The sequence below is a fragment of the Pocillopora damicornis genome, chromosome 7 (assembly GCF_964200805.1).
Source record: "Pocillopora damicornis chromosome 7, jaPocDami1.2, whole genome shotgun sequence".
NCBI classification, from domain to species: domain Eukaryota; kingdom Metazoa; phylum Cnidaria; class Anthozoa; order Scleractinia; family Pocilloporidae; genus Pocillopora; species Pocillopora damicornis.
The window spans coordinates 19,499,497-19,525,175 of record NC_142676.1 but is presented as its reverse complement, the minus strand read 5'-3'; the positions used below and the strand labels follow the sequence as shown (position 1 = coordinate 19,525,175).

Below are 25,679 nucleotides of genomic sequence, written 5' to 3'. Positions count from 1 at the left end.
TCCAGCAGGTGAAACCTGTAAGCCTATCATTCTGTAATCCTCTCATAGACGAGATATAACACAAGTTTCCGAAATGAAAAAATAAAAATTTGGTTATGAATTGACGAGAGTGTCGCGGGCTTAGTTGAGTCCACAACGTTGCCTCAGAGGTGATTACTTCACTGGCAAATGAAAGAGAACAGTTCGTAAGAAGGGTCTCTGAGGTAAAGGAAAGGTTGGTACAATTGTTTTTAACATTGCATCTGTTTAGTTTCTTCGATGTGGTTTAAAGAGAGAGGAAATGTTTAATTTTCGATCTTTGGAAGAGGACAGGTTGGCGAATTTTCACGAGTATCAGCGTATTTTGTTAAAAAATATCGACCTAGTCTTGCTTAATTAAGACAACCGTTCATAAGTCTGATAACATAAGTATATCGGTTCCTTTCATTATTGCCTCTAATCGAAAATATTTGTAGTTTAAATACTATGGCTTCGAATGTGTCCAGCTTTACGTGCACCAAGTGAGATAAATCATTGAACATTTCCAATCTAGAAGCTCATATTTCATGCTGTGAATGAGTGAAACGTTAATTGGTCTCCTACTGTGGGCTTTTGACATTCGCATTGGATCTTGAAGAATTTAAATTATAATTCTGATTCAGGAAAAATGTTCTTAATTTTAAGAATTAGCCATGTTGAGTGCATGAAATTACTCCAAATATTACCTCTTCTTTAACTCGTACATGGAAATCTAAGAAAACACCGCTATCAAGTAAGTACTTGTACTTCGTTCAGTGTTCAGTTTTACCGACAATAGCTTCTGTTTTTTTAAAAAACATAAAATTTGTCCCATTGACCACATCTTGGCAATAACGCAGAGTGAATTTTATTCCATCTTCTTGTTCATATATTTTTATGGGGTGGTTGTGTTAAATTAATGGACTCATTTGGTTCTGAAACCAAAATTGACGCCCTGCTTTCTTTAAAAAGATCTGTTAAGAGAAGGTGTCCGTAGTTTTGAGGCGCAAAGAAACATTTTAATCCTTAATTTTGGTTTACTTAGGATTGTGTCGAGAAAAAGGTTGCTGCTTGAATTACATGGGATTTTAATTTGCGTTTGGTTTGTTCTTAAAATAGTTAAAAAAATGCCTTTCTACGAGTATTAAACTTAAGCTGGCTTTAAGAACGATAAATCATTTTCCAGTTAGTGTTCGAAGAATACTCAGCACAAGTTATTCTCGCACTTGTTCAAGTTGATATATCTTAAGAGATTTTTAACCACTCAGATAAGTGTGTGAGATTCCATTTTCTACCTAATGGAAATATGTATTCCATCGTTCGGGCATCCTACGATATTTATTTAGTAAATATTATGCATAGCACCTGCTGTGTAAATTTTCAAAGCTTAAATAATTTTAAATGAATATTGGGAGAAATTTCGAGATTTATGTAAGACTCCAAACTGTGACAATTTCCGAGTAGTAACATCAGACCATTACCTGCGTTCCTCCTTCATTCGTTCCTTTAGTGAATGCCCATTGGGTTTTTTTGTCAAGCTATTCTAAGAGGCCATTCTACTCACTATATAGCTTACTGTGTAGCCTTTTTATGCACAGATTCTCGGAAACAATAAATATAATAGAACCTGCCTCAAAATTTTTGTGTAGCCGAAAAAGGGGTCATTATAGCCATTTCCCTTAAAATTATGCGTGCTTTGTTCAGAAACGCTATGATTTCAAATGTGAATCAAATGTTCCTTGCACAAATTCATTTATAATTGGAAGATGAAAAAAATCCCAATGTGTCTCAAAAGCAACAAAGACACCTCGGGCCATAATTAGACTTGAATAGCCACATGATTAAGGCAATGGCTGTTTCTGAGGACAATTTAGCTTCCCTATTTGTCATATGTATTGTTATACAAACTTAGAAGAGACACTCTTTTGTGTTTGACTTATATTTCTAGGTGACTCCGGCCATATCGTTTATTGATAAGTTTCGTAATGCGTCCGTCCTTCTCAGTGTGAAATTTCTAAATCCATACAGAACGGGGTTCGGATATGAATGTTTAAATACCTCCCCCTAAATTTGCGGCAAGAATTTAAAATGATGTTAGTTACGCTGTTGATAATCGTTGGCTTTAAAACTTTCTTATTGACTCGGATGGCGAGTTAAAACCACCTCATGCAACGGATCACGGATACTTGAAACGTAGAGCCAATTATAACACGAAAAACAGACCAATCGGTTTTCCATACAGACCAGTAACATTCAACTGCAGGTGAGTTTTTCACCTGACTTTCGGGTAAGTTGTTGAAATGTCAGTGACTGAAACGGAAGATAGACTTTTTTAGGCTTGCTGTTTTCTCCGATGGTTAGACAATCTCACTACAAGAACGATTGTTACCCCGCCTTCAAAACATTTTCCATGAACCAAATCATTCAAAACAGATGTCATTAATAGTCATTATTGCGTATTGATTCGTTTCTAAAGAGGCAGACATATCTGGTACTGTAGCTAACACTCGGCAATCAGATATTTTCAGACACTTTCAGACATTTTCACAGACTGAATTTCCTCTGAAGTGTTCTCTCTAACTCTAGTGAAAGTGTCAGATGTAGATTTAGAAATTTCAAGCGATTAATTGCAAAAGCTAGTTTTCTAGTAATACGAAATATACGACCTTGAGCATATCATAAAATAAACACTCGAAAATTTTGCCCTGAGTCAATTAAACAGATATTGACTGATTTCTCACAAGAAGCCACATCGAGACCTAATGAAAATATTCGATGTTTGTTTAAAAATACAAAGCGATTTATAAATGAAGATGTTTTGACCAACTTTGGCATGATGGAAACTCATACCTCTCGTTTTTTTTTTGTAAAGGTAACAAACATTTCATCTTTTCAAAGCTTTTGGTTTATTTTTGTCCTTCTCTGAGTGAACAATAGGATTCCTAATTAATAATTGATTGTTTTTAATCCAAAAATGTCAAAACAAGCAGGTAATATATGGGCTTGATAGATTTAACGAGTCGTCAGACTACCTTGAAAAATTAATAAAGATATGAGAAAGTTTATCGCACCTATAAATTCTTAGCAGCTCGTTATTATGAATGACGAGTTAGACATTGGCCATTATATTAAAAGCTAGTTGCTCGTTATGATGAGAATAAAGAAATAATAATCTGTTTTTTTTGCTGCTGAACAGTGATCGTTAATTACAGACAGACATATTCAATTGTTTAGTGGTTGAAATGCCCATGACGCATTTTATGGTCTTTGAATTTGCTAATTGCGCACGGACAGCCGGAGAAAACTTAATTTTTCAAGCTTCTCAATTACCTTTCTTTTTAGGATATTCAGTCTGTCTCTGACCACTCAATTCTAATTTTATTAGCACATTCGAAAGAAAGGATATTGAATTGAATGGTGTTTTCCAATAATTCATGGGCTAAAGCGAGATAATAGCTACTACTAATTAGGCTTTAATATGTTTGCTTCCGTGATGAAACATGAATCGAAGCGGCCTAAATTAGCGACTGGTTAAAATCTTCAATTACCGTAAGAAAAATGTTGCTGTTGCCGCTCATTACGGGACATTTTAAACTTAAAAACTACGCGGTAAGAAAGTTTGAATCTTTCGCCCCTTCATTGGTTAAAATGTGTTGAATTCTCTTTTTCTTCTTTTCACTTTTTATGAAAGGACAGAATTTTGCCTTTAACCTTTTGACAAGTCTCATGTTTACGATTTTCAGACGCTTTCTTCATTTCCAAAATACACATAAGGATTTATGTTTGAGTTTCAAGACAGCTATCTAGATTTCGTTTTTGTCAATAATTCGGGCTCAGCTTCTTGTTCGCAGGATCAGTCATGCTGGACGAGTGTCATCCTGAAAACAAGATATCGATGAAATAAGATTTATTTGACCTCGATCTTCAAGCCAAGAAACCCTACGAAAGGTAAGGACTTTTGTTAGTTTTGTATTTTTCACACACACACACACACACACACACAACATTCTAAAGATAAAGAGATATACTTTGCTTTTCCCACACTGACGAACCTCTGAAGAATTTATATGTTCGTCGTTCGCATTTCGCGTTTGTAGGTAAAATGTGATTCTAATTAATTCACGACTCAAATATATTAGGATACAGTTAGACTCCCACTCGAGCACCAACGATGCAATTTTTATTTTTTGCTCAAATCATAAAATTTTCCCTATTTTTCTCAGGTTTATTTTTAGAGGGGTCACTTTGAAGGTGAAATAAACTACCGTGAGAAGTTGCAACTAGCTTCACATCAGTTTGTTATGTAAATAATAGGAAACTTAATTTTAACCAGAGATACGTCACTTCGGGGGACAAAAATCTCTCAACGTTATTGCCTATTGATAGTTTGAAATTCAGATCTTTTTAGCATTTATTTCTTCGGACGACTTGACTTTTTTTTCGGGCGACATAACTAAAATTTCGGGCAACATGACTCAGGTTTCGGGCGACGTGACTTCGGGCGAGATAACTCTCGAGCGACTCGACTGTAAACCTTTAGGTTCTATTCAAATCATACCATGATCAAATTCTTACTTACCGAGTGAGGGCTGTACTGGGGAATATTGGCTAGTTGAATAAGGGTCAGTTTTCCCCAGTACGGCTCAAGGAAGCTAGGTCAGTGAGGATGAGACTCGGAAAAAATATGTTCACTTTGAAATTACCGGTTTTTCGTGACCAAAAATTCACAGCTTATGGCCAAACACGGATCAAGTAAGAACTCGCCAGAACGCTCAGTTTTACTCAGGATTACCGTGCTCTATAATAATGTTGAATACGATTGCTACGTACATTAATTTGGTTTGACCTCAAGCATGGCCCCTGCACAAAAAAAATTTCACGATTCTTGGTTCGTTGACTGTTTATTGAACACTTAAAATGATGAACAAGCTTTGTTTTAAATCACAATAAAGAATGGAAATGACAGAGGCTGAATGAATCATTTTCTAAGAGAAAGAACGACCCCTAAGCTTTTCGTGAACATTTGAAAGAAAAGAAACGCTTTCTTTTAATCAGCAAGACTATCCATGGGTGCTGTTTAAATTTTTAAGTATTCCAGTAAAAGTTAAACACATTCGGAACAGTTGACTCAGTACTATTCATATAATTTCCAAACCTAATTATGGATGAACCGCAGTTTTTTTTTTTTTATTTTATTGGCCCTTGGTCAGGTCTTAAACTTACAGAAACCTCTTATGTCAACCAGAATTCGCTAGTCCTCTGGGGTGATGCTTTTAGGAGGGGTGGTCCGTTCTCTTAAGCGAAAATGCCAACCATGGATAGGGGTAACTATCAGCGGAGAGATGGTGGTCATGATATGCCCGCTGCTTGCCTTCCAGATATTTTTATGTCATGCTTAATATAAGTTTCTCAGGAATTTCTCTCGGATGTGAGAGGTATATGCAAAATACATGAATCCACTCGTAGACTAAAATATAGGTTTGAAGCGACATAGAAAAGACCTGCTTGCAAGAATAAAATAAATTTTCGGCCAAAAACCAGTTCTTTGAGAATTCTTGGAACGAACGGTGGTAACCTTAGTGACTTAGTGGTTAAAAAATATTTACTTCTTTTTATTTTTACATGCATAACATCAATGTTCAATAATTTAGAAAGGATTGTATTTACCAGCTTTCGAGATTCTTTTAGACAGTTTTTATGTCCGAAATCACGAATGCTTTGGCGGTTATTTTCTTAGCACCAGTTTTGTATTGTTGACTTTGTGTTAATTTATTGACGACATCATTCTTTTATCAGAACAGAAGTAACGCTCTCTTGCAGAAATGTTATTAATTATAATTGATTCTCATTGGTACTTAGACCCTCATAAACAAAGCTCTGGTGCTTGACCATCTTATCTTTACGTTGCGTTACGACTGGATTTCAGATACGTTTATACCGCCTACAAGACGGCTAATATCACAATCATTATTAAAATTTGCTTTTGATTTGTAAAGGATTGCCATCCTTAGGATCTGGACGAATAGTTGAAACAGTAGAAGTTTTACGGTAAAACACATGTCGAAGAAATTGCCGGCTTGGATGCTTGTGGGACGGATTCTTGGCCTACTATTTATAGCTGCCCGTTCAGTTATTTCGAGGTGTCCAGGTAATGTTTGCTTTGTCCTGTGTATATATAGATACTTTTCCTGCTATTCATGTGTGTGTGTGTAGTAAAAAAAGCACTATCGTCTGTTATACTAGCGAATTCACCGTACATGTACCTAACTCATCCTTCCATGGCGTTGTTGAATTTCTAGATGAAGAAACAGGGGTTCCCTGACGCTTTTCATCGTGTTGATCTTTAGATTAGATTTTAGAGAAGAGCTCTTTTAAAAAATAACGAGATTCAAGTCCTCACAAAACACGTAATTATTTGTCTACTAGCCGCTTTATCATCAAGAAAGCTATTGAAATATGACTGTTTGTTCCATTTGAGTGGACATTAACCTGCAATTCAAATTCTTCATCGCAAATTTCTTATCGCTGATAGAGTTGAACTGGGACTCGTATATATTCAGTTTTAAAACGTCCTTACAAGGAATTAAAGGGAGTTGATCCTTTTTTTTTTTTTTTTTAATTCTATGTAAAAAGACAGACTTGTGAACCGCATTTAATTGAACACTGGTCAAATATTCGCATTTTTGCTTTAAAACTGTTTAACTGAATAGCATTCGCAAACGTTTATCTTCCTGTTTTAAGATATAGCTTTCCAGAAGTACAGCTTTACCCTACTCCCATCACTTTTTTCACACTCATAAAGATAAGCGTGTGTGTTTATTATAAGTCCCGGTAGCGTCACGACACCGTTTTATAAATTTAAGTATCTCTATTGAAGTTCGTTTAAAAAGGTTTTTGATGAATATGTAAGTGAACACAATTATGACTAAAATAATGCTTCAGGCGAAATTACCCGCTATATTTGTCAACAAAGCGGAAAACAACTCTAAAAGGGTTTAAGGGGGTGTTAATTGTACCTCTAAAAGCACCATATTTTAATAACAACATAACTGCATGATATTTTTCCTTTGACTTCGTTTCTCAAGGAAATTTAACCATATATATTTCTTATTTTGCTTGTACAAAAGTTTTTCAGTCAAAACTGAGTTTTTTTCCCAAATGAATTACGAAAATAACGTCGGTGGTAAACTGTCAATACTCCTAACGAAAACGTGACAGAAAGTAGATGAAGGCAAACAGTTTTCGTTCCGATTACAGTAACTCAGCAGGAATTAGAAAGAAATATTTGATATGGAGCGATATTTTGATCATTTATGAAGAAAGAGAACAAGCCTTTGGTTTGAGTAGTTAGACTATACCGAGTTCATAGGATATGAGCAAGTAAAGACTTCTCATCACGCTTAGAGCAGAGCAAAGCGTCAAGATGGCACTGCATGTTCCAACAATGAATTTAATTCCAAGGAGTATCAACATACATGCCAAAACAGGAATGTCTAGTGTTATTTTCGCGTAGAAATAATTTCAATTCATTTCCCAAGCCTCGCACATGGAAATGGAAAAAAATTCAGTCTCACAGGTGATCTCTAGGTTAAACTTTCAAAAATATCAATGTGTGTTGTCTAGATGCCATGAAGTTACTAGTATATTAATACATACACTGAGAAATTTAGTGTAATTCCTTTAAGGGAGATATAATAGACTCCTAGTCAAGCTTTCTAGTTGATGCTTCCATAGAAATATGGAACAGATTGTTTGTAAGACTTTGAGGTTCCATTGCACAAGAGTGCCCTTTAACAATGCATATTTATATGAGCCAAAAAACTTGGTACGATGATTAGAAAAGTAAAACGAAGTTAAATGATTTTAAAAATAAAGTGGTAACCATGCAGGTTGGTTGATAACTATATAAAATCGTAACACTGATAAAAAGTTCTCAAAATTTTCGAAAAATATTTTAAAATCTCAACGTTGCGGCTAAGAACTTTAGCTTTCATTAAGGTAATGAGATAAAGAAAAATTTACAAAAGCTACGAAGTATACAGAGACATGCAAATTTGCATAGTTATTATTCATTAATGGCTGTCCTCAGCGTTAAAGTCAAATAGTCTTGGGGAACAGATCCTAAAATTCTTATCTTCCATGCTTTAAGATGGCGTCGGGCCACCAATTTTCACTTGTGCGTAAGATCTTAAAAGATTGCCAATAACAAGAGTGACCAGATTGTAAATAATGTTCCGCCAAACCTTACTTTTGTGGTTAAAGATAAACGAGTTCAGCACAATGTCCTCATCTAAGTCTTTAACTCTCCACACAGAGCCTTGTAATAAACCTCTGGGGATATCAGATGGTCGAATTCGAGATGATCAAATGTCTGCTTCGAGTGCCTACGACAACGCCTTTGAGACCTTTGGAGCACACCGAGCGAGACTAAACCTCACAACCTGGCCTGCAGGATACAGGGCCAATATCGACGCACTGGATGATTTTACTTGGATAAAGATCAAGCTGGACCAAGACATGGTGATAACAGGCATTGCCACTCAGGGCTACGGAAATGCATCTTTTAGCGAATGGGTCTCTAGCTACCTAATCTTTTTCGAGAAGGAAGGGGTTGAGGAAACAGCGTCTTGTACAAATACAGATGGTGAACCAACGGCGGTGAGACTATAAGTGGTTGTTATGATGTACCTTTAACGACTTAGAGCGCATGGATGAAATTTCCTATGCAATGAACCATAAAAAAATTGACAACTTGGCCTCAAGCTGTATTTACGGGTGACGTAGTGCGGCAAATACAATGATAATATGAAATAATTTCAAACCGGAAAGGCTATACAAAAAGTGCGATAAAATTGTAAAAGTTACCCATCACTTAACGATAAATAGTTATCGCTGCATGGTTTTGCTGCCACCTGCTTTGACAGTCTTCCTATCTATAACGAGAACTTTTTGCTCCTGCAGATGTGTAATGGAAATGTCGACTCAAGTTCAATCCAATACCATAATCTTGCTACTCCTGCGGTAACAAAAAGCATCACAGTCAACCCATTCCAATGGAAGGATAATGTCGGTCTTCGTATGGAGCTGTATGGATGTGAGCCAGGTATGCTGTATTTGTAATCTCACGTGATTCCTCTGTTCTTAGCCCATCACAGTTAAAAAAAAAGAAAAATCTTTAAATTTGTTAATACACAGATACTTTGAATAGGAAAAATAAATTATAGAAAGAGGATTTGTAAGAAATCTCTCTCTTCTTGTTTGGGTTAAACAATGGGGCTACATTTTCTTCTTTCGTCAGAATTCCATTTCGTGGCGGTGATGACCATATGGAAAACGCGTTTTAAACTGGATTACGCCAACTCCACAACCGAAAGCTACCTTACCATGAGAGACGATGTAATTGCTGAGGTAATAGAACGACTAATGTTTGTACTAATGAGCCTTTGACTCAAGGTGTGGCTTTTTTGTGTTAAATCCAGTAATATGAATATTTTGTGGGTCATTTTGAATGTGCCTCTTCTCATTAAGAGGACATAATATAAAGGCGCGCGCACCAGAACAAACCGTTACATCGAGGTATATTGGTTTTGAGGTTACAAGGTGCGACTCATGATCACTACATTCATTGAATGCCGTTCAAAGCCCATATTAAAAATGAAATAGGTATGATCGATTTGTGCAGCTTTTCAATTTATTTAATAAAGGTAAGGTCATTTCGACAACTCTTCTTTTAGGTTACAGACTTGTTGCGTGATGTTTCTGGATTTCTCTTTGCTGATTTGCGGACTCTGAGGTAGGAAAATGAATTCAGCAGCTGATCATTCTTTTTACAGCACACTGCAAATACATCATCCCCTTAATTTTCGATGGGAATTTGCCTATGCTCTCTGTATGATGGTTTTTTGATACGCATTTTACTCTCAGAGACTGCTCCTAAAGGTCGCCAAAAAATAGGATCTTGACCGATATCCAAAAATGCTCCTTTTTTTCGCCCTTTAGTTGATTTTGGTCTTGAATTTCGCTTTCTTTGATTAGTCCACATTCAGGGTCCAAGAAACTTGTTATGGCTGCGGAAGTTCAAATTTATTGTATTCAGTCAAGAAAGGCTGCAGTAGCTCAAGAGCTAAAATTTAGCTTACGGAGTGGCTTTTCCTCGATGCTTGGCGAGTTTCTTTACCTTGAGGAACTTTGTAAGTAAACACGGTTTACATTTTTTTTGAACAAAAAATGCACTTCATGCTTTACAACATGACTGATTTACAACATGGCTGACGTTTGGTTTTAGGATCTTATTGCTTGTTGAATCTCTCCGAGATCTCTACCTAGGACAGCAGTGCTAGTATTCGAAAAGGCGTCAAAAGAGAGACGGATAGTAAGAATTTTTACATCGAAACTTTAGGCGCATGGTGTTTTTTTTTAAAATTTTGGAACATTAAGCTTTTCGATAAACCTAAGATAGCAACGGGGAAAACCAAATTCACTCAGTATGCGTCGAGCATTACATTTTTGTCATTAAGCCCCAATTAGAGAAGATAAGCCATGACAAACAATGAAGCAATCACACATGTACCTTACTTAAAGTGGGTGGTCGTTTCATTACGGTGCGGAATCGATCCTGATAACTTATTTATTCCTCCAAGTCTAGAACAATAGGAAAAGTTTGACACAAGCGCAAGCATATTCCCGAAGATCGACCTTCTGAAAAATAGCACGTGAAAAATTGCTATAGTATAGTGGTTAAAATTATCTTTTTTTTCTTCAGTTAACTGTCAGTGCGACGTTCCTTCAGTTAAGGTCGAGCTGAGGAAAACCTTGGAGGATGCTGTGATTATTCACACAAATTCTCGGTTTCTTCTAAAAGCAACTTATAAAGGAGATTGTAAAAGGTATAACTCTGGTAGCTACGAACTACATTGGGAGGTGTCCAAATGCGAGGAAAGCACTGGTTTTTTTAATCAGATGATTCCGTACGGAAAGAATAAACCCGGTAGACCTAAATACCTTTTCCCCCGGCTTTTTGGCGTTGGTTACTTGTACATCCGGTGTGTCCTCAAAAATCACTTCAAGGAAACTATAACTTACGATTATGGGTATGTTCGTATCACACATCCACCACTCGTTGCGAAGATCGACGGGCCGTCAAGGGTCCTCATGGGCAATGAAAGTTTTGTGATATTGGATGGATCGGCGAGCTATGACCCAGTGGAAAGACACAAAAAGGCAAACGGTCTCTCATTTACCTGGTTTTGCAGAAGAGAAGGAGTGTTGCAGAAGGACAAGGATGAAATTTCGACGGTCTACCCAAATGTCACTCGTGTTTGTCATGGAACTGAAACCAGGCATTTGAACAGTTCCATGCCCACGCTCACTCTAGATTTGGGTAGATTAAGTGGCAACAATACATACGTTTTCGAACTTTTGGTCCAGAAGGGAGATAGATTAACTCGAACGACTCACAAAATACACGTTGAGCCGCCGTTTCAGCTATTTTTCGGGTAAGAGATAAGGTAATTTGGTATTACCAGCTAAGTTGATAGCGTAACTTGGCCACCGTAAAGAGTTACAAAGCTGACGTTTCGAGCTTTAGCCCTTCGTCAGAGCGATGACGAAGGGCTGAAACTCGAAACGTCAGCTTGTAACTTTTTACTAACTTTACTTAGCTCGACGCAGCATCACAGTTTCTTTAGAAACTTACCCCTTTTGTTTTTAGAGATAAGGTAGTTACGAGGAAATTCCAAAGCCACGATATAGATACGTGAGGTTGCTCCTTTGCACTTGACGTTTAATTTACAGAGTGGGTTTGTCTTTATTCAAAGCTGGTTGTTAGGTAAAGTTAATTCACAGGATGCGTTCCATCAGTGATAGATTCCATAGTATGACGGAAGATTGTGTCACCTATTACATGCCAAAATTAGAGCTTAGCTTCGTAATAGCGGAGCTCGCAGAGCGTAGCCCCATAATTATACAAAATAGTAGTAACCCATCAAGCCGAAAAAATTTGGATGTACGACCGTACGACCGTACGACCATACAAGGTGCTACTTTTAACATGCGTGATTAACTGTACCGCGGGCACGCCAACGCCACGGCTTTGTTCAAGGCGTTGTGCCCTTGAGACGTGCGGGAAAAAAAAAATGCGAGCTCCGCTTTTAGGCTTGGCTAAATCTATATATTAGAGACTAGTTATGTAATAACATACCGTCCCAATTTATTTTGGATGTTACTAAGGTAAGTGCGACATTCCATGCTCTCCTTTATAAAGTTATCTTCATTTTCCAGATGTACAACAAATTGTGGGGCCAAAGTGAGCGCCAATCGGCGGTTGACCATAAGAACTTCCTGTTCAGGGCTATTGTGCAACAGAATAGCCAGATACAGCTGGTTATTATTTAAACTGAAATCTTACGGCGAGGACTGGCTCGAGGTGCCGAGCTTTGAGGAGAAAATACTGACTGACATCGATAGTCCTTATTTAGTTATTCCTGGTGATGAGCAACTTCTGGAGAAGAGCAGCAAGTATAAGTTAAGGACAATTGTAGCACTTTCAAATAAATTCACTCTCACAGAGGAATTCATTTTCCTCACTAATTCTCCTCCTCGTGCAGAGAGTGATGGTGGTGGTTGCTCCGTTATACCTGCTGAAGGCTTCGTGTTGACAACAGAATTTAACATCAGCTGCTTTGGGTGGCTAGATGATGATCTGCCTTTAACTTACGATTTCAGGTGAACAAAATAAGAGTATTCCTCCGACTTTTGGGGATATAACACTGTACTGTTTTTATTACGTTTTGGGTAATTTCACGTTTTGATTCTCAAGCGATTGGATTGGATAGAAAAATCACAGGAAAATGCATCTTATTTCATACAAGGAGGAATTAAGATCAAAATATTTCACTGAATTTATGTTTATCCCTCCAACTACTTTTATTCCTCTTTACTTTAGATATCTCACCAGTTCAGGTGTATTAGTGATAAATAGTGGTTTAAAACCCTATACTATCACCCGGCTACCGCTTGGAAACATAACATTAGAAGCCAGAGTATCAGACTTCATGAATGCCTCCGCTATTGAAAGATTTCAGGTTCAGGTAATTTATCTTCGTGATCACTTGAGCTTGTACCTCTAAGTTAAAAATAGCCAGAGTAGCAGAAGAAATTGTACCTTATTGGGATCCTTAGCGATCATTTTGTTGAAGACTTCGAATTACTTATAGTTACTTCCTTCTCGTTTCATTTACGAGCGAGATCGGGTTGGTATATCAACACCTGGTGACGTACATATAAGTCTTGTCAGGTAGTCAGTCAGTCAGTCAGTAAATTGGTCAGTAAGTAATTTTTAGTTAAAACGCTCTATTTCAGGTGAAACCGTTACCTGCAAAAGACATTTCAAAAGTTCTTGAAACGTCGACCAGCGATGGCAACAACTCACTCCAAGGGCTTATAAATGGAAAAAACTTTGATGAGGCTGCACAGATGGCATATTCAATAGTGACGGCTGTGAAGGAAGCCAATATTGGTAGTGAAGACAAACAGAGGGTATTCCATGTTGATGTTAAGCTTTATCGTGAGCTCAAGATAAACACATTACCAAATACTTTATTTGCCCCTTTGCGCATTTAAAAAACATTTGTGCCCTTCACGTTATACAGAAATTTGTCAAAGCGCCAGAAACTAATTTGTTTTTCTTAAATCTTACTTGAATGGTTAACCTCTATACGTCTGGCATTTCATATTTCCTCAGGTAAAGGAAGCAGTGCTTGAACAGATTTCAATAGTGGAGATTAACTCAATGCAACAGGTAACTCAACTGTCAGCTGTTGTTGTCGTGGCAACGGAGGAAGAAAAAGGCATAGATGTGTCAGTTCAGGTATGACAATACCTCTCTCCAATCATTTTACTTTCAAGCTTTTGACTCACGCTTTTTACATCTCTAAAGTACGGATTTTATTATTTTTAAGCATATAGATTTTGATTCATTGTAGGAAAATGCCGTTGGCCTTTTAGAAAATATGACGGAATTCATAACCTCACGAATAGGCACTGAGGCACAGAATGTTGACTTGGTTCGAAACATTGGAGGGAATCTGCTACAAGGAATTTCCAACTCACTAAGCGCATCTGCAAAAAAGGCTGTCGTCTTTGAAAAAAATACGTTATTGGATAAAAAAGGCAGCGAAGACGTTATTATAGACCTTAAGAGGAAGCAGGTGGTAATCAAAAGTCAGTTTTGGCATTTCTTTGTTTAGCAATTTGTTTTAAACTTTGTGAAATCTAACGATTGACATGTGGAGTGACTTTTAATGATATGGGTGGTATTGATTTTGCTTATCTATAGCACTCCACTTAATAATTTCATCTACCCAGATAGCATTGTAGAATGCACTACACCTCATTATAGTATGCAATTATTTGCAAATTACTTTTAAAATTCCTTTTAATAATTTGGATGGCTTTAAATTTTACTTATTTATAGTACTCCAATCAACAATTTCACCTGCCTAGAGAGCATTGCAGAATCCACTAGATCTCATTATCAGTTATTACTTTTTCAACGCATAGAACAAAAAGATTGTTAAGAAGGCTCTCCATCTGATCGACAAACTAGCAAGTGGACTCTTAGAAACAAAGGTACCTGGTGAAAAACCAAGCGTGTACTACACCGATAAGCTGATGGTGACGCTAGATCGACAAACGCCGCAAAAAATGTCTGGCAAGACTGTGGGTGAGGGTGAAGGAAAGGCAACCCTTCCACCTGCTAATATTCTGTTTGAGGCAGACATGGCAAACATGGCAAACATGAAATATGTTGATGCTCAGGTAGGATTGTAACCTAATGTAACGCCATAGGAAGGTTGTAAATTGCATGACCTCTTAAAGGAAACCATACCTCCTGCTTTAGCTGAAACATGCCAAACCTCTTCGAATTGACTCTTTTAGAACTATGCTATGATACACTATAAGCCTCATTTTTCGTTTCTTTTTACCTCAGATCACTTCGTTTGACGAGAACCCCTTCACTTGGGATAAGAGTGCAAAAGGTATCCAATCGAAGGTTGTAGAATTTACGTTAAAGAATGATGGAACATCGCTGAATATCTCCGGCCTCCAAGAACCAATTGAGCTGTTTATTCCGGTTATCCGAACAGACCCGAAGGGCGAAAACAGATCCCTTAAAGAATATTTCGTAAAACCAAGCGATGGCTTTTATAATTTGCGCTATCATCGAATTGATATTCCATCCCCCGATTCGAAGGTCTCTTTCGAGATTCGTCCTGAACAAGGACAATTCTTGGAAATTTTCGTGGCAGCCCAAAGGAAGCCGACATCGACTGACTTCCAGTTCAATATCCGTCTACCAAATTACGCCTCCTGTTCTGCGTTTTCTGAAGCAATTGGGTATTACAACTGCAGCATTAATCCATACGAGGTCTCACTATCAAGTGATGTCACCGGAAAAACTGGTCTTCATTACATTGGTATTATGCATTCCTCGAATGAAGCTGAAAAATCTCCTAGCAGAGTTTCGCGGTCTTGCAGAAACGGTGGACGGCGCCAAAAGCGTTCTTGCATTGGCGTCAAAGATCCTCCTACCCTTCCGCCCCCAACACCGCTGATTTTGGTGCCCAAATATAATAGAAGTACAGACGTGAACTACACGATGTCAGTGACTGTGACGAGCTGTTTGTATTGGTCAGAGAGCAAGCAGATCTGGACAAATGAAGGGTGCTCGGTAAATAAACAGATACCGCTTTCCCAATTTTTTGGGTTGACATAGCATCATTGGGTTGAAAAATATTTTATTTTATTTCCTAAAAAGTTTTGGTATGAGATATTTTTCAAAAAAAATGATCACTCTCACCGTCAGTCTCTAATCCTTTGGCATTTAGTCAGTTTTGATGTAAGGCCAAAAAATGAATTCAAGTCTTTCCTCTGAAATTTCCCTACTTTGAATTATTTTCGTTGCGCAATGTAATAATGATCTGGAAGAAGTTGGGAATACACAAATTAACTTGAGCTCTTTACTGCGTAGAGGCGGCTGCAGAAGTGCACTTAATTTCCTGCACGCGCTCAATGCTGCTTAATTGATTCTTTTTCTTGTATCGCTCATTTTGCTTTTTGATGTTCTTAAACCTAGATTGGACCAAAAACAAAGTCAGCCAGTTTGCATTGCCTTTGCAACCATCTCTCAGCTTTTGGCGGGGATTTCTTTGTTGCGCCAAATCCAATCGATTTCGACAAAGTATGGGAAAATTTCGGAAAACTGAGAGAGACTGGAAACTACGTTGTGTTGGCAACTGTGTGTTCCATATTTGGGCTTTATATCATGGGGCTTGTTTTGTCCCGAAGAGCGGACAAGATCGATGAATTGAAGGTGAAATAGTGCTTGATCTCAAGTATAATACATTATAAAGTAGAAATATTACTTGCGCAGTGGATAAAAATAAAACAAGAACAGAATTTCTCCTAAAACATTTCAACGTAAAGTGAATTGAAAGACAAACAATGCTTGAGGATGTCCAATTTGATTATGTTGATACAGAACTTGCTTTCAATGTATGACGTTGCATATTCGCTTGCTGAAAATAGCAGAAGCCATCGGAACTGAGCTCACTGGATCCCCTCTTTTCTTCTCTAGGGATTCTATAATGAAAATTGAAGCGATGTATCCTGATGCATACTTGAATTTTTACAAGCGAAGTTGAAAATGCCTCTTTGACGGAATGGTATTTTTCAGCTACGTGTAACAAAATTGATATTCTAAGAATCGCAAATTAGAATCGTCCTCCAGAAGAATGCAGACTGCATACATGTAAAACTCTGGCAAGAAATCTGAAACCGCTTGTATAAAATTTACGAGGGGATAAACCTTTGATGCTTGTATGACTAATTTTTCTTTTCAGGCTGTGGGAAATGTGGTTTTGAACGACAGTACTACCTCTGGTTGTGTTTATAATGTGCATGTACAAACTGGAATGTGGACAAACCAGGGGACCACAGCGCAGGTAGGAATAGCACTTTATGGTGAAGAAGGCTGCAGTGGTCCTATCTCACTTTCGGATTCTAAAGCGAGAAAGATATTGTTTGCCCGTGGCAGCCTAAATAGCTTTACTTTCGCTTTGCCAACTTCACTGGGAAGGTTATTCAAGATACTTATTTGGCATGACAACAGCGGTGAAGATCCTGCCTGGTTCCTTCAACAAATTCAAGTGGAAGATACCAGCAGTGGAGACATATGGCATTTTCTTGCAAACCGATGGCTTGCCTTAGAGAAAGGATCTGGGGAGATTGAGTATGAAATAAATGCGGCCAATAAATACGAGCTCAGAAAGTTTAAGAATCTATTTGTTTTTCGGACGGCAAAGAACTTAGGGGATGGACATTTGTGGTTGTCTGTGTTAACAAGACCGCCCCACGTTGCGTTTACACGCTGTCAGCGATTATCTTGCTGCCTGTCAGTCCTGTTCACTGCTATGGTAACTAATGCCATGTTTTATAATTTTGGTGCGTCTCCGAAGGACTCTTTTCAGGTGGGACCTTTAAAATTGAGCTGGACACAAATTAAGATTGGGATCCAAAGTAGTTTGATAGCGATTCCTATAAACGTCTTAGCTGCTTTGATTTTTAGAAACATTAAACAGAAGCCTTCTGAAAATGTTTTTGACATCAGAGAAAATGAGCCTAAAGAGAAAGTTCCCGGTTGTCTGCCTCACTTCTTTATTTATATTGGATGGACGATTTGCATTCTAACCTCCCTAACTTCCGCAGCCTTCATCGTGTTCTACAGCATGATGTGGGGCAAGGAAACTTCAAATCAGTGGCTAACTTCCGTTACTGTGTCGTTCATTCAAGACGTATTTGTTTCTCAGCCAATAAAAGTCATTCTTTTGGCTTCCTTACTGTCACTTATAATCAGAAAGCCGCCCGATCGCGAGAAAGTTTGTGGAATAACGTATCACAAAGGATATTCTAGCGATAAAACAGTTGCTAAGCCACCACAAGGGGTTGAACTGGAGAAAGCTAGAGACTACCGAGCTAAGGTTAAGGGCATGTATAACGTTCTATCTGAAATAACCCTCTTCTTGACTTTCTTCCTGCTTTTACTCATTGTATGTTATGGGAATCGAAGTCCTTCACGTTATGTGTTGACAACATCTATGGAAGACGCCTTTCGTAATTTCAAGGTGAGAATCATATCTCATTTCAGACTTTTTTTCTTAGACTGCGTTTGTCTAGCATGAAAGGTGTTACTGTTTGAAAGCTAAGTCGTGTTAGTATGTTGATTACACTTTGCACTTTCGTTTCTTGATCTTAAACCATCCGGCGCATGGTTTCGAATTCATTCTTATTATAAAAAGAGACGAAAAAAAAATTAATTGTGACCTGACTTTCGTCTAAGTGTAGGAGAAAAATGAGACGGACCCTCGTGGATACATAGAAAACTTTGCAAAAAAACTCACTCCAACCTAGTATAGTTATTTTGATACAAACTGAATGGTCGTGAACACAGTTTAATCCAAAACCTCACTTTATTAATCATACAAGAGTGCCAATGGACAACAAAACTATAACTTTTCCTTTCATCTTTTCAAGGGCAGAAATATTTCGTCCTTTTGGACTTGGATACGTAGTAGACTCTTGCCAGCGCTTTACGACACCAAGTGGTACAATGGGTGGACCTTTGATTACGATGAAGGTTTCTTACGTAACAGAGAGCTTTTCATGGTGGGGATGCCGCGTTTAAGGCAAATCAGAATAAAACCTGGTAGGTGTCTAGTTTTATAGAAGATTAGAATTTACTTTAGTCAACTGGTTGGACATTAAGTTACGTTTTTCACAATCACAATCACTCCCAACAATCTTCGTGTTCCCTTGAATTCGGCGGTCATTCATTCATAAAACACACGCCTTGAGCAGTTTGTTGCTAATTGTCATGTTAAAAAAACTTGCGTGTTTTTATGAGCCACAATTCGACCGGATTTCACTGAACATTTCACTCTTAGATTCTGTATTAGGGACTAAAAAAGCTTCAGGCAAAAGTGTTAAAATCGACCTACCGAACTCTTTCAGTTGTAGCCTATGGCAGATTGTCAGCTTTGATACTCTGACATTTTTGACAGCTTTAGTCTTGTTCAACAATTCAGATTATTTGAACCATTCTAACGGGGATTCTAATTGGCTTACTGTCGCGTGCTTTATGAGAGTATAGAGCATGCTAACGACACTGCTATCCGCTTTGAAAACAAAGTTTTTTTTATAAAATTGAAAGTAATGCTTAGGGAATTTAACGGAATCTTTAGCATAAAACAAATAGAGAAGCCCTTGACTATGCTCCGTTCTGCAGTAAAGCAGTTAGGAAGCGGTTAAGCACTGAAGAAGTGGGGAGAAACACTCGAATAGGCCTCGTGTTTCACCCTACACTTCTTTCGGGCTCTAGCCACCTCGTACTTTACAACAGAACAGAACACAGTAAATGCTTCTATATTTAATAAATATAATTTTTTGGTCCTCATTGTTTTGACTTTGAGAACGTTTGTCATATTTTCAGCAAGTGTCTGTGTAGGTTCAGAGAAGACACCGCAACTCGGAACGTCGTTTACCAGATGCATTCCTTCGTATTCGCCAAAAAGAGAATACAAGACGCCATATAATTTGCCTGAGTGGATCCCGGTGACGAAATTAAGTGATGACCAATCAGTGTTTGAACTAGAAAGACTGTGCCCTAAACCCTGGAGATATAAAACTTCCTGGGATTTAAAAACACTCTCATATGAAGGATTTCACAGAACATACGATGGAGGAGGGTATGTGGCAGACTTGGGCTACAATATTAAGTCTGCTTTAGGAGTTGTTAAGGAACTACAGACAAACAATTGGATGGATGAGTTCTCCACGGCTATTTTTGTAGAATTTACAATTTTCAATCCGTCGAGCTCATTCTTTAGTGTCGCGAAATGCCTATATGAGCGATTCCCAACAGGAGGAGTAGTGTTTTCCAAAAGTGTAAGAACCCTCACGTTATATTCAGCATCGAATAACAACTATCAAACTTTCCACGAAGTTTGTCAACTTCTCTTCATGGTTCTCATTTTATTTCTCATTATTAATGAAATGTCCAAGATCTATAGGGAGAGGAAAAACTACTTTACCAAGTTTTGGAACTGGATGGAATTGATACAAATATCAACCGCGATTTGCTCTGTTGTCATGTACTTCTTGAAAGCCAAATATACTAGCTGGTTCATAAGGAAAGTCAGGAACAATCCCTTCGAGACCTCAAGTGCGGATTATATTGTTTTATGGTCAGCGGTTGAAATCTATGTGCTATCATTTCTCATATTTATCGTTACCATAAAGTTTCTCAGACTCATTCGTTTTAATCGCAATGTGTGTCAGATGCTGGGGACTCTGGCACGCGCTGTGAACCCTCTCGTCTCTTATTCCGTTGTGTTTATTTCAACGGTACTGGCGTATACTCAGCTTGGTTTTTTGTTGTTTGGTTCCACAATGCTTCCATACTCCTCGTTTTTAAACTCCCTTCGCGCCGTGTTGCAAATGCTTCTAGGAGGAAGGATGTACTTTTACGAGATAAAATCAGTTAATGGCATTTTGGGGCCGTTGTTTATTTTTCTCTACATGCTAACAATGGCGTTTATACTCTTGAACATGTTTATAGCCATTCTAAACGATTCCTATTTTCAAGTGGTCGAAATTCCGCAAAATGAATTTGCCGATGCTGATTTGGGGGAGTTCATGATTTCCTACTTGATTAGAAACATGAAGCTTATAGGAAGACGATTGGTTTCCTCATTTAAAACAACCAAAAAAAGTCGTGCGTCACGGTGTCGATCGAAAGAGAGGAAATACGTTATTAAGGAAAAATACTCGTCGGAAATCCAGAGGTTGTTCACAGTTGAACTCCAAACAGAAATAACAGCAACATGTCCAATAGCGTCGATAGAATCTTTCACAGAAGATTTGGATGATACAGATAGAAACGAAAATACTTACAAAATCAGTGAACAAAATGGTACCAGGGCAGTTATAGATTCAGGAAATATAAGCCTGTCTAGCCTTCTCTCCATAGATGAGGCATTTGAGTCAGATGAAGATGGGTATCTTGAAGAGGTGCTGCTAAATGTTAAGAGCGCATCATATTCTTCAGAATTTGTTTTACGTGTGTCGCCATTGCGTCCAATAGTTGAGACAAATGTATGAAGGCATGGTGACGCCTGACGTCCGCGTTTTGAAGGTTCAGTTTTGTGCACCATCAGGCAGAAACACGTTATTCTTTTTATATATATGTATATATTCCTCATTTAGAGTCGGTGATAATCTTGTCTACACGATATCCGTCTGCTTACAGAGATTTCTACATGCTGTTAAGAATGACTCAAGACTTGATGTCCTAGTTATATGGGTACTCTTTTTAATAACGAAAAAAAAAATATATTCAGCACAAAAATGGCGCAATTTTTTAGATGTACTCAGTGCACCTAGCGGAATTAGAGCCTCACACCGTTGAGCCTCTGAATCACGAATAGCCAATGGCCCCCAATGAGGAAACAAGGACGAACGTTTCATTAGGTATATGCGCCCGACTTTTCATTTCTTGGTCAAACCAATGTGGCCAATCTTTTAGTTACTGCATACACCAGCATGACCGACCTCAACAATCAACGCTTAGATACACAATTATAGCGATCGTGACTGCAAGTGATTACGAATTATTTCAACCGAATATGACAGAGTTGCTGTCGTGTTCGCGGGGTTATGTATGCGCGTATACAGACTACGGCACTGTTATTTTTTCCGCGCGACTTTTTTGCCATACGCAGAAAGTGGTATACATAATTTTCCAAGGAGGTGAAAACAAGTATGTCCTAAAGTCATTTAGTTTTTAGTTTATCTAGGTGAGTCGCTACGAACGACATTAGCCATAGGAAGAAAAATAAAAGGGATGTCGGTTCATATCTAGGCAAACCCGTGCCCTTTGCCTTGATTATACTTAAAACTTCGTTATGTTCTGTTATTTATTTTTAATCCTTTTAAACCAGCGCGTTAAGCTGTTTATCCCATTTTAGATATATAGATGGGACGACTTTTTTTTTTTATCCTTGTCTGATCCTTTAAAACTAATTTATTTGAGCAAAATATGTTTTAGGATGTGGATCCCCAAACTCCATAATAATGTTTTCATTTATTATTATTATTTTGTCTTTCCCATTTTTCCTAGTAATACCCCGCCCATACAATTCCTCCAATAGTTTTCCTAATTTTCACTGTTGGCACCAACAGTTTGGGAAACACATGAATATTCCGTCATTACTCTCCAACTGAAGAAGACCTAAATATATTTATACAAATCTCAACTGGATACCAATTCTATTTCTCTATGATTTGTTTATCATAGTTTTTTTTTTCTTTTTTTAAGTAAGTCCCAATTTTCTTCATGAGTGTTGACCATAGCGTCAAAATTAATTTATTTGATTTCTTGGTATAATTCCAGATATCTACAGATCCTTTAAGTGCCCTCCTTTCAGTTCTTATAATAGTTCCTTCTTGTATAAATAAAAAAACTTAACATAATCCATACCTAAGAAGTGAGTGATGTAAAGCAAAATCTTAAAAAAAACATACATCCTATTTTTCTTTACCTTCTAGAAAGGTGTCTGCTGTTTATTGTCCGTTTTACCCTCTGGCGATATTTGATAAATAATGTATGAATTAAAGAGGTCTTACTCATTTAATGAAAATAAATCGCGTTAATAAAAATAAATAGTAAAAATTGGTTTTTCTCCAAACGTCACGTCTCCAGTCCGAAATTTAAGTCACGAAACTAATCTTTAATACATATGTATATATATATATTCAGTAAGGTGGGGAAAAAAACAAAGAGACTATACTTCCATCCCTACAAGCTTGTTTCGTGATTACTCACTCATCAGGGAATTTTATTCCGTTTACCCACTGGCGATGTTTGATAAATAATGTATGAATTAAAGAGGTCTTACTCATTTAATGAAAATAAATCGCAAAATAAATCGCGTTAATGAAAATAAATAGTAAAAATTGGTTTTTCTCCAAACGTCACGTTTCCAGTCCGAAATTTAAGTCACGAAACTAGTCTTTAATAAAAATCTCCTGATGAGTGAGTAATCACGAAACAGGCTGCAGGGATGAAAGTATAGTTTCTTTGTTTTTTTCTATCGCGCTCTACTTCTGCGTGTCGAGCAGTGTACAACGGAAAAATGAAAACACAGACGTCCTCTATATATATATATATATATATATAGACGTAGATGTTAGAAGTTTTTTTTGCATGAAATAAAAGGATGCTATGGAAGTATAATAATGCAAAACCTTTTTTTTTTTAATTTACTGTCGATGTTATACGTTTCGGTTTATGTGAACGTTCATATCGAGTGTGTTCTTGCACGCTTGTGGGCTCGAAGGAAGAAGGCCGCAGACAAATTTCCCTACAATACACTATTAAATTTAATTTAAAGGATTGATTTGATAAGATCTGTAGGATAACAGGAAATTAAAATGAGAAGTTACCTGGAGCTTGTGGCGTGCGCACAATTCTCGCTCAAACTACAGGGGGTTCATTTGAAAAAAAAAGCTTCATTTTAAGTTTCTGGTGTCTTTTCAAAGAACTCCCAACAAGTGTAGCGATAAAGTTGGTAGACACCGTTGAATCTCCAGGCGCCAATCTTGTAAGTAACATTGCATTTCGACGTTTTATCCCTCTTTGGGAAACCACTGAGTGTTAACTTTGAAAGGAAGACTTCCACTAAAGAGTCATCTGGTGAGCTAGCACAAATGATGATCATTACCTGAATTCATCCGTAGATTTTCTCAGTGCATTGAGGATGGTACAATAGGATCTTGCAAACCGATTGCCACACTATACCTCCAGTTGACTATTTGTCAAACGTCAAAATGCCTTCTCAAAGAAATGCTCTTTGTTTGTTTCTCTATTTTGACAAGAAAGGCCTATAGCCTTGTAAGTGGATGTTTTGAAATCTATCTTCCAGCATTCAAATGCTTACTAGGACAAAGGTGAAAAACAAAGTTTTTCTTTTTCGCTTTTTGTTCAATTTTTTCTCTGTTTTTAATAAGTAGAACTCTACGTCCATCGTCAATTAAGTAACAAAACACGCTCCGTAACTTTCACTCCTTTTTTTTTTCTTTTTCACGTAGTCCTCAGATGGTGGGGTCCATAGAAGTCACCTTTTTTATTCTTGCAGTCCTCTCTGGAGTTAAAAGTCAAGATTTGTCTGGTGGGTTAGGTTCATTTACATTCAGTAATTTTCATTTGTCGTACTTTAAATATTATAAATTAAAATACTAATTGCGTGAGAAATTTAAAGCTATTAATATTTTAGATTGCGTGCATTGTGTCATCACCTATTATGCCAAATTTTAGTTCAATTATGTTGGAGTCCCGTTACCAAATCACTTCAGGTGGTATTAAAAATGAAAGAAGATTCCAGAAACTCTGGGTTTTTAATTTTTACGCAGAAGGAAAAAAGTATTTATCAAAAGAAACGATCATGAGAGTAGCACAGCGTGAAAGTTTGGGAAAATCCCTCCATGTTTTGGTGGCTTAATGAAACTGAAATGAGCTACACGCTTAGGGTTGCATCGCTCAGCTATAATTATGTGGCTGCAAGGATAAGCTTTCAATTTTCCGCCAATCTAGGATATTTTCAACAAGTTGGCTCTTTCCCACGGTGGAGCTCATCACTTGGGTGCAATTTTGAAATTATCCCCGAGGAGCTACTGCGCCGCGGGCTTTTTTAAGTTTTTGCGCCCTAATTCGAGGGCGGTGCTTGTTAGAGGGCGGCGCTTATTTAGAAATTGAATTGAAATCCTTAGTTTATATACTTTTCCATTGTATTTCCAGCGGTCTAGTTGATCTGAGATATTGGGTACGGCTGTTCTACCTCTGAGTCTGTGCATTCAAAAGAATTTGCGTCTAGTCCCTTCAAGCTTTCCAACTGCACACGAAGTAGTAAATTTCATGAAAGAATTATTCGAAGTGCTTCATTAGGAATGCGGCGCTTACTTTTCTTTCTTTCTTTCTGTTACAAATGCGGCGCTTATTCGAGGGAGGCGCTCAATCGAGTTAATACGGTGTACGACTCCCGCAGTCATTTGTTCGACCTCGACCTTGGCTGTAAGACTTAAAGAAAACTAATTGAGTAACTGTCTTGCAATGACAGACAACAGCTCTTTATTAATCCAACTGTTCTCAGAGTGAGATTTAACAAATGTCGTCTGTCGTTCGACAACCTTTTAGACTAAATTTGTCCTAAAATTTCGAGAAACATCCTATTGAATTGTTTGGTATACAGCCTCTCAGTATGAGTGAGTAAACAGTTTCTTCAGCTGCAGCCACGATTGTTCCAAAAAAAGGAGAGGGAAATAGTGAATGAAACCTAGATAATCGCCGTAATCAAATGTTTCAATGGCTCTGAAACCACAGTTAACGATGACTCGCCACAAATTTTGGTCAATTATTTTTTCAAAAAAATTTTGATGTATAGTTTGAGACATAAATATTGTTTTTTCTCTTTGATTATTTTCACTCATGGAAATTTTCTTATTAAGTTTTTGTTTTACTTTTAAAGTTAAATAAAAAACTATGAAATCCGCGTACCAAATGCCAAATTAAA

General features: G+C 37.5%; 1 protein-coding gene across 7 annotated transcripts; it reads left to right on the top strand.

Moving 5' to 3' along the window:
• Positions 1 to 81: 81 nt before the first annotated feature.
• On the top strand, positions 82 to 22,799 carry LOC113676297 (polycystin-1-like protein 2). 7 transcript variants are annotated; one of them, XM_089211088.1, is made up of 20 exons: positions 82 to 214; positions 3,835 to 3,945; positions 5,994 to 6,145; positions 8,312 to 8,655; positions 8,959 to 9,100; positions 9,296 to 9,405; positions 9,732 to 9,790; positions 10,033 to 10,187; positions 10,760 to 11,492; positions 12,277 to 12,720; positions 12,941 to 13,085; positions 13,357 to 13,533; positions 13,739 to 13,864; positions 13,980 to 14,204; positions 14,557 to 14,814; positions 14,987 to 15,727; positions 16,133 to 16,369; positions 16,899 to 18,179; positions 18,589 to 18,760; positions 19,544 to 22,799. In XM_089211088.1, the coding sequence occupies exons 3-20, from the start codon at positions 6,055 to 6,057 to the stop codon at positions 21,211 to 21,213; spliced, it is 7,110 nt and encodes a 2,369-aa protein (XP_089067214.1). In that variant the 5' UTR covers positions 82 to 214; positions 3,835 to 3,945; positions 5,994 to 6,054; the 3' UTR covers positions 21,214 to 22,799. The 7 variants fall into 7 exon arrangements, with proteins under 7 accessions (XP_089067214.1, XP_089067218.1, XP_089067219.1 ...); XM_089211090.1 differs by lacking the exon at positions 82 to 214 and adding an exon at positions 1,914 to 2,260; XM_089211091.1 differs by lacking the exon at positions 82 to 214 and adding an exon at positions 3,207 to 3,606 and having other exon boundaries at positions 3,849 to 3,945.
• Positions 22,800 to 25,679: the final 2,880 nt, after the last annotated feature.